This window comes from Lepidochelys kempii, chromosome 24 (assembly GCF_965140265.1).
Source record: "Lepidochelys kempii isolate rLepKem1 chromosome 24, rLepKem1.hap2, whole genome shotgun sequence".
Taxonomy (NCBI): domain Eukaryota; kingdom Metazoa; phylum Chordata; order Testudines; family Cheloniidae; genus Lepidochelys; species Lepidochelys kempii.
The window spans coordinates 14601006-14610464 of NC_133279.1; the positions used below are offsets into that span (position 1 = coordinate 14601006).

At 55.3% G+C, this 9459-nt stretch overlaps 1 protein-coding gene across 1 annotated transcript; it reads right to left on the reverse strand.

Moving 5' to 3' along the window:
* Positions 1–215: 215 nt before the first annotated feature.
* Positions 216–9215, reverse strand: LOC140902558 (kallikrein-15-like). Its single transcript, XM_073322759.1, has 6 exons — positions 9141–9215; positions 6637–6719; positions 6343–6502; positions 5358–5611; positions 3171–3346; positions 216–368 (listed from the first exon to the last, which is right to left on the reverse strand). The coding sequence occupies exons 2-6, from the start codon at positions 6674–6676 to the stop codon at positions 216–218; spliced, it is 783 nt and encodes a 260-aa protein (XP_073178860.1). The 5' UTR covers positions 6677–6719; positions 9141–9215.
* Between the last annotated feature and the right edge of the window lie 244 nt (positions 9216–9459).

The following is a 9459-nucleotide window of genomic DNA, read 5'->3' on the forward strand; positions in this document are numbered from 1 at the left end:
GGACCAGCCGAAATGTAGGTGCCGGGGGAGGTTAGGCACCTATGGGATGAGCAGGGGTCTCGTGCACGTCAGTGTTGCGTGGGCACCTGAGTCCCTAGGTGGATCGAGCTGCAGGCGTGACCATGCGGGAAGGAGACACCAGAGAAGCAGGGCCGCAATTGTCGCTGTTTTATTCTGCGGTCTCCCCGCCAGCGCTCCCGTCCTGGCAGGCGTGGTCAGCCAGTTCTCATGGTCTCCCGCAGCCAGCTGATGTAGTTGCACACCTTGACGAACACGCCAGTCTGGTTGGGGTGGGAGCATTCTTCGAAGCCCCAGGAGGCGACACCCTGAAGTTCCCTCTGGCAGACGAGTGGTGAGCCGGTATCTCCCTGCAGGGCAAGCACCGCAAAGTGTGTTCATAGGACAAGCATCACACGTAGAGAGCCCAACCCGGGTCCCTCATGGGACAGAGCTAGGCTTCACTCTCCAGCACTGCCTTTCAGAGTGAATGGGCCATGCCTATCATAGAATCATAGAATATCAGGGTTGGAAGAGACTTCAGGAGGTCATCTAGTCCAATCCCCTGCTCAAAGCAGGACCAACCCTAACTAAATCATCCCAGCCAGGGCTTTGTCAAGCCAGGCCTTAAAATCCTCTAAGGATGAAGATTCCTGCACCTCCCTAGGTAACCCATTCCAGTGCTTCACCACCCTTCTGTTGAAATACTGTTTCCTAATATCCAGTGTAGACCTCCCACACTGCAACTTGAGACCATTGCTTCTTGTTCTGATTTACCTGGGGATTGGTCCTGCTTTGAGCAGAGGGTTGGACTAAATGATCTCTTGAGGTCCCTTCCAACCCTGATATTCTATGATTCTATGATCTGCCACCACTGAGAACGGCCGAGCTCCATTCAGGTAGTTGAAGGCTGCTATCCACTCCCCCCTCACTCTTCTCCTCTGCAGACTAAATAAACCCAGTTCCCTCAGCCTCTCCTTATAAGTCATGTGCTCCAGTTCCCTGATCATTTTCGTTGCCCTCCGCTGGACTTTCTCCAATTTGTCCACATCCTTTCTATAGTGGGGGGCCCAATACTCCAGATGTAGCCTCACCAGTGCTGAATAGCGGGGAATAATCACTTCCCTCGATCTGCTGGCAATGCTCCTACTAATGCAGCCCAATATGCCATTAGCCTTCTTGGAAACAAGGGCACACTGCTGACTCATATCCAGCTTCTCATCCAGGTCCTTTTCTGCAGAGCTGCTGCTTAGCCAGTCAGTCCCCAGCCTATAGCAGTGCATGGGATTCTTCCTTCCTAAGTGCAGAACTCTGCACTTGTCCTTGTTGAACCTCATCAGATTTCTTTTGGCCCAATCCTCCAATTTGTCTAGGTCAATCTGGACCCTATCCCTACCCTCCAGCATATCTATCTCTCCCCACAGCTTACTGTCATCTGTGAACTTGCTGAGGGTGCAATCCATCCCATCATCCAGATCATTAATAAAGATGATGAACAAAACTGGCCACAGGACCAACCCCTGGGGTACTCCACTTGATACCGGCTGCGAACTAGACATCGAGCCATTGATCACTACCTGTTGAGCCTGACAATCTAGCCAGCTTTCTTTCCACCTTACATCAGAGGAGTAGCTGTATTAGTCTGTATCCACAAAAACAACGAGGAGTCCGGACTCCTCGTTGTTTTTATCCACCCTATAGTCCATTCATCCAATCCATACATTTTTAACTTGCTGGAAAGAACACTGTGGGAGACGGTATCCAAAGCTTTGCTAAAGTTAAGATATGGGCTTGTGTAACCTACCGCATCCATCACCCTGCGCCAGTCACAGAATCTATTACACCTGAGCTGGGCTCTTCAGTTCAGGAGGGCCCAGCGTTGGCCCCGGGCCCACTATATAGCCAGTCCCTGCCCTCAAGAAGTTACAATCTAAATGGACTAAGGGTAGGAAGGGAAACAAAGGCAGGAAGGGACTTGCCCAAAGTCATACAGGAAATCAGCAGCAGAACCAGGAAAAGAACCCAGGAGTTCCGACTCCGAGCCCCCCTGCTCTAATCCACTAGACCCCACTCCCAGAGTTGGGGCTAGAACCCAGTAGCCCTGACTCCCATTCTAGGGTGCTAGCCCCTGGGCTCTTCTCCAGAAGGGCTGGGGAAGGAAGACTGTTTGGAAGCAAATGAAGACAGCCGGGCATCGGAACAATCCCAGCGCCATTAACGAGCTCCACCGCCAACAACCCAACATGGCCGCACAAGAGCTGCCCAGCAAATGGCCATGTCCAACTTGGAGGGGCCACAATCTCAGGCTACTTCCTCCACGTCCCTGTTTGCCCCGGAGAGCGGAAACCCGCCATTTCACAGGGCGGAGGGTTCAGCTGGAAAAGTCGCGTCCGTCCCGCACGGCTGGATCTGTATTGATCAGATGCCAAGAGAGTAACCCCAGTCTTTGGGCTAAAACTAGGGTGACCAGATGCCCCAATCTGAGGGGCTTTGTTTATATACGCAATGGTGACCCCTCCCATCCCCGAAAAAGTGTCCCAGTTTTTCACACTTGCTATCTGGTCAGCCCAGCTAAAACACTTCAGGCCGAACGCCCCTTGCCGTTGCTGCTGGGAACCGCAGGATCACCGAGCGTGTCCTCCGAGCCAGGGTGAGGTGATGGGACAGTCGATGGTTTGAAGCATTTTGAAGAGAAAGAGTTAATTTGGCATTTCTCACCCCTGTTCTGTTCCCACCAGCCCCTTCTAGTTGTTTTTGGGTGAAGCGGAAGCAGAAGGGACGGGGCGGGGAGGGATAGCTCAGTGGTTTGAGCATTGGCCTGCTAAACCCAGGGTTGTGAGTTCAATCCTTGAGGGGGCCATTTAGGGATCTGGGGCAAAAATTGGGGATTGGTCCTGCTTTGAGCAGGGGGTTGGACTAGATGACTTCCTGAGGTCCCTTCCAACCCTGATATTCTATGATTCTGCGTGAGAGGATGGCTGAGATCATTGGCTCTGAGCTCTGGGACAGCCCAGGCTGTGGCAATCTCAACCACTTCTGCAGGCTTGTCCCACCCCCTCCTACCCCAGCAGGGGGCTCCATGCCCCATAGACCCCCCAGCCCACCCTGTCCCACCCCTCCATCTAGCCCCAGTGTGGGGGCATGCCCCATTCACCTACCCACATGTCCCTCACCTGGCAGGAGTCGGTGCCCCCGTGGATCACGCCAGCACAGATCATGTTGGGGGTGATGCGGTTGGGGTGGGTGACCTGGCATTCGGTGTCAGGCAGAACTGTGATATTCCCGCAGAGCAGGACGTCGGAGTGCAGCAGCTGATGGGTGCAGTGAGACTGGTCTGGAGACTTGTGACCTGCGGGAGAGAGAGTTGGCGAGAGTCTCCTAATTTCCAGTAAATGCTCAGCCCAGGCTGGGATCCGGGAGAGCTACGTGTGGCTCTTATCTATCATCTATCTACCAATCTAGCCCCATACACCCCCTCTATCTATCTATCTTGGGTCCCTTTCTCATGTAGCATCTATCTCTGGGTGTCAACCTGGTGCCTCGCACTGCCTTCGTGTCGGCTCCTAAGGGAAGAACACAGCTTCAGCTGATGGATTCCCCTTCATCCCCATCCTAGATTCCTGACTCACGCTCTGGCTCCTCTGCTGAGCTCATAGATTCATAGAGTTTAGGCCAGAGGGGATCATTCGATCGTCTAGTCTGATTTCCTGTATGGCAGAGGCCAGAGACTCTCACTCAATTACCCTGCACTGCGCCCAAAGACTTTAATTAGACCGACGCATTTCAGTCCTCAGGAGATCAAACTGCTGTGTGCACAGGCCGAGAACAGGCGAGATCGAGGGGCTACCAAAGCAGAAGACCACGGTAACTCAGGGAATTCATCACTCAGATTATCGCAGAAGGCGACCTACGCACCACATTGCAGAGGATGGCAAAAAGTCCGCCCATGGTCTCTGCCAAATCAAACCAGGGGAAAATCCCTCCCCGACTCCGAATCTGGAGATCAGCTGCACCCTGAGCAGATTGCTCTTTGGGGGATTCTCATTCAAAAAATGGCAATTTGTTGAAACGGAATCTTTCCCGGCAACAAGGTTGCGGCTGTGATGAATTTCCTAGTTTGCTAATTCTGGAGATAAAAACCCATTTAAAACTTTTGACATTTTCCCAGCAGGACTCGCCAGGTTTTTTTCACTTCAAAAACCATTTTTCAAAATTGAAATGAAAAAAAAACCCAAAAACAAGTAAGCTCAAATTTGATTTCTTCCCCCCCGGATTTTCCATTTCGGACAGTTCGAAATTGAACCCGAATCAGATTTTCCTTCCTGAGGCTGGAACCTCAGGGGAGCAGAGCGGAGCAGGCTGGGGCCGGGTCGCTCCACTTCCCGTCGCCCCATGAGTGCGGAGTCGGGCCTGCCCTGCACTGACCAGGCAGCAGGAAGTGGAGAAACCAGCCCCAAACCGCTCCCCTGTCCCCCAAGCCTGCTCCTGCCCCCCTGCAGAGGCCTGGGGCCAGCTCCCTCCCCCCATGGGGGGGAGCTGTGTAGGGCACCAAAATGGCTAGGGACGGCCCTGTCCTGAGATTTAATCTAGATCTTCTCCGGTGTAGTTTGACCCCGTGGCCTCTTGTCCTGCCCTCTGTGGCGAGAGAGAACAACTTTTCTCCCTCTCTTTTTTGGAAGCTTTTCAAGTATTTGAAGACCCTGATTGTGTCCCCCCTCCAAATCTCCTCTTTTCCAAACTAAACATACCCAGTTCCTTCAGCCTTTGCTCGTTGGGCTTCGGTTCCATCCCTTTGATCATCTTTGTCGCTCGCCTCTGGATCCGTTCCAGTTCCTCTACATCCTTTCTATACACAGTCCTGGGTTTACAATGGCGCCGTGGCACTGGGCCCACGCTCAGAAGGGGCCGCAGCGCCCAGACCATGGGCCTGCCCCCTACTCTGTCCTGAGGCCCCGCACACCCCTTGCTCCTCTCCGCCCCCCCCCTCGTGCGAGCAGTGCGTGGGGCTTTGGGGGGAAAAGGCCGAGTGAGAGAGGGAGCTCTGTGCAGGGCATGGGAGGGGCCCCGGTCCAAGCGCCGGGGCCCACAAAAGGTGAATCTGGCCCTCACTATACCGCAGTGACCAAAACCGGACACAGTCCTCCAGCTGAGGCCTGACCAGCGCCGAGCAGAGCGGCATTAACGCAACCTAACACTGCATTCGCTTGTTTCGCCCCAGCGTGGCACGGCTGACTCGTGTCGAGGTGGCGATCCACCCCCAGCTCCCAGATCCCCGTCCCGGGGAAATTTGGTTCATCACCGTCCCTGATAGAAACCTGGGCCTTGGCTTTGGTGTTTTGGTTTTGGCTTTGCTCCTCTACCTTTCTGGAAGGTGCTGGAGCCCCACCCGGAAAGCACACAGGTCGAATCGGGGCGGGGGCAGTTCCTGGGCAGCGGGAGTGGCTTAACTTCGCCGTTCGTGTTGGCCGGCACCAGGAGTTTCACCAGCATGATGTTGTTCTGGCTGGTGCTGCTGTTGTACAGGGGGTGCGGGATGAGCCGGGAGCTCATGGTCAGCTGCTCTGACCAGTCTAGATGCCACAGATTGTGCTCCCCCAGGCGGACGTTCAGGGTGCTGCAGAAGAAAGGGGACGTGGTCACGGGGGACGTGGCCGCATGAAATGCCGGCCACACTGAAGCCCAGGGCAAAACTCCACTTGACTGCGAGGGGGCCAGGATGGCCTCCTGCGCAGCCCAGTCCGGAGACCCTCCCACAGGGATTTCTGCCTCCTGCCTAGATCTGGGGGTCGAGCTAGAGCACCCTCAATGCATCCCCAAGGGAGGTTCTCCAGCCTGAGCTATGCAGGAGGGGCAGGATGGATGGGCAGAATGGTCCCTTCTGGCCTTGGAATCTATGAGACAATGAAAGGGGTGGAGTTAAGGGCATTCACACAAGGGGTGGAGTTAAGGATGTACATACACCACCACCCGCACATACAAGGGGCAGAGTTAAGGGCACTAACACAAAAGGGGTGGAATTAAGGGCACTCACCTAAGGTGCCGGAGTTAAGGACACACACTTACCCAAGGCGGGGTGGAGTTAAGGGTGAATCCTTAAGTGATCCTTAAGTGTGGGACTTAAGGATACACACATCCAAAGGGGCAGAATTAAGGACACATCCACCCAAGGGGCGGCGTTAAAGTCATTCACACCCAAGGGGTGGTGTTAAGGACACACACACCCAAAGGGGCAGAGTTAAGGGCAGACTGGAGAATCCCCTTCCTTTGGAAGAACAGTCCCTGCAGCGCAGAGGGCTCCCCCCTGCTGACCAGCCCCTTGACCCCCCAGCCTGGGAACAGACTTACCGGCCGGTGTTGCACCGAGCAGCCGTCACCACCCACTGGTTGTGTATCAGGGTGCCGGTGCACCGGAAGCGGACCCCATCAAAAAGCGCTGCAACCCACGGCTGGGAGTGCTCCCGGCACTGGAAACCCCGCAGGATCCGGGGGATGTCCTGAGCCATGGCTATGGGGGAGACAGGCAGGAGTTACAGCTGGATGACCAATGGGCGTCTCACGTGCCCACACACGCGGAAGCCCACCTCCCCAGCACCCGCAGACCCCCCGCAGAGAGACCCATGTACAGACACACAGACTCACCCCCAGTCACCAACAGCAGCACAAGGCCCAGCAGCTCCATGACGCTCAGTTGTGGTGATGGGCAGGGCAGAAGGCTGCTGGCTCTGGGGAGGAGACAGAAAGGGGCTTGTGAACGGAGAATTGACCCCCCCAAACCCCACCCCCATCACACAGCCTCCACCACCGAGACCTGCTGATGGTTCTGATATTGGCATACAAAAAGGATAGCATCTGTGGGCCAGATCCTCACATAACTCCAATGGAGCGACGGCCGATTGATCCCAGCTGGGATCTGGCCCCATTCACTCCAATGGAGCGACGGCCGATTGATCCCAGCTGGGATCTGGCCCCATTCACTCCAATGGAGCGACGGCCGATTGATCCCAGCTGGGATCTGGCCCCATTCACTCCAATGGAGCGACGGCCGATTGATCCCAGCTGGGATCTGGCCCCATTCACTCCAATGGAGCGACGGCCGATTGACCCCAGCTGGGATCTGGCCCCATTCACTCCAATGGAGCGACGGCCGATTGATCCCAGCTGGGATCTGGCCCCATTCACTCCAATGGAGCGACGGCCGATTGACCCCAGCTGGGATCTGGCCCCATTCACTCCAATGGAGCGACGGCCGATTGACCCCAGCTGGGATCTGGCCCCATTCACTCCAATGGAGCGACGGCCGATTGACCCCAGCTGGGATCTGGCCCCATCGACTCCAATGGAAATTAATTACACCTGTAACCTGCCCATCAACAGATCATTTCTGGTTCCCCTTGGTGGCCGGACACAGCCGAGACTTATGAGTCTGCAGCTGGCTTCTCAGCTCAACAGGCAGACGCTCGGGGCTTTAGCCGCAGCATTGCTGGGTGCAATCAATGAACGAGCCACCCACCCGCAGACAGGTCCCCACGCACTCTAGTCCATGTCCCACCCTCCACGTTTAGGTCATGGTACCTAGCAGAAAGAGCACTGGAGTGGGACTCAGGCAATCAGGGTTTTAGTCCCAGTCCTGCTTCCCGCCCCTGTGCCTCAATTTCCTCATCTGTGCAATAGGGAAAATGACCCCGCCCTCCTAAATGTCCTGATGGAAAGCTCTGATAAGAGCTAGGTGTTATTATCTAACTCCAGTACAAACAGAAATGCCCCTACATATTTACATACTCTCACATGCCCATACATGAACACACACAAGTAATCCATGTAAACACACTCTTCAATACACATTCGCCCACGCCCACTCCCCCCACAATCACACACACATTTTCACACACATTTAGATGCACAGTCAGACTGGCCCCAGGTGAATATCCACAGGCAAGTACCCGCATGCACACACCCAGACACACGTGTGCCCAACACACGCACACACACATGCACACATTCTAACACACATTTAAACACAGACCCGCGTGCACGCATATGCCCCCACCCACTCACACAAACACACACACGGTCACACACACGTGCCTCAGACGTACATGAGCACACATATCGACACATTTAAACACGCCCAGAGGCCCACACGTGCATCACACACAAATGCGTTCCCAAGGCACGCACACTCACGCCTATTTAAACGCATGCAGAGACGCACACCCGGGCACACGCATTTGTCCCCACCCAAAGGCCACACACGCACATGCTCCTCCACGGAGAGACACACACGCACACAAGCCCATGACCATGTGTGCAGGCACACGCATGCAAACATACACCACGCATACGTGCCCCACCCCCATGTTTCAACACACCCAGCGGCACGTGTCTCATACATAGATGTACACACACGCGCGAACATATCAACCCATGCTGCAGCACCCCCAAGGCAACACACACATACAGGCAGGCACGCAGTTAAGTACACAGAGGCACAGACATGACACCTGCGTGTGTTCACGCACACCTACAAATGAGTCCACACGCGCAGAGGCGCATGGAAGCATACACATGAGTAGCACACACGGGCTCACAGACATGTTCAAATACCCAGGGGCACACCCACATGGCACGTACATGTGTGCACACATGATCATAGTAAAACGTGCACACGCTCACACACGCACACAAACGTACACACCCCCCCCCCAGAGTTAAACAGGTGCACATACACATCACATCAAACACACGCATGCACGCACATTCCCTTTACCCCCAACAGACCCCAGACCCCTTTCCCAAATCATAGAATCATAGAATCTCAGGGTTGGAAGGGACCCCAGAAGGTCATCTAGTCCAACCCCCTGCTCGAAGCAGGACCAATTCCCAGTTAAATCATCCCAGCCAGGGCTTTGTCAAGCCTGACAAATGTACAAGCTAGGTCTGGTGCAAAGCAGCCAGGCTTTCCAGAGTAGCACCTGGCCGTGACGCAACCAGTCACGGCCTCCTGGATGAGTCTGGATTCAACCCGGCAGCTCCGCACAGTCCCGGAGGACCGAGCCTGCCCTCCTCCTGCAGAACTGGCCTGGCTATCTCCCTGTCTCGCCCGTGCCGACGCGGGCTCGACGAATCGGATCCTGTCCCATCACCTTCACAAGCAGCACTTGCCCCACGCCCTGCTTGGCACCCGGGCAGCTTGGGTCCGGCCCGGCTCAGCTCCCCAGTCTCGTCCACTGCACTTCCCTGGGCTGCCTGCTTTTAACCTCCTGCCAGCCGGTGGCCCCAGGCAATGGCGAGCATTTGCTCCCTCGGAGACGCCTCCTTAATTCAGCTCCCTCCTTGCAATAAAGCAAAAGCGTACTATGTGAGTCATTTTTACTGGGGCGGAGGCCCGGAGAAACTCACATGCAAGCAGGCCATTGGGGATATAGGTCACTAATAGAGCACAGCTCACCGGGGTCCCTAGGC

Coding starts and splice junctions, on each gene's coding strand:
- LOC140902558 (XM_073322759.1), bottom strand. CDS start 6,676: ATGGAGCTGCTGGGCCTTGTGCTGCTGTTGGTGACTGGGG. Junction 5,612..6,342: donor GCTCGGTGCAACACCGGCCG/GTAAGTCTGTTC, acceptor TTTCTTCTGCAG/CACCCTGAACGTCCGCCTGG. Junction 3,347..5,357: donor CTCCAGCACCTTCCAGAAAG/GTAGAGGAGCAA, acceptor TCTCTCCCGCAG/GTCACAAGTCTCCAGACCAG.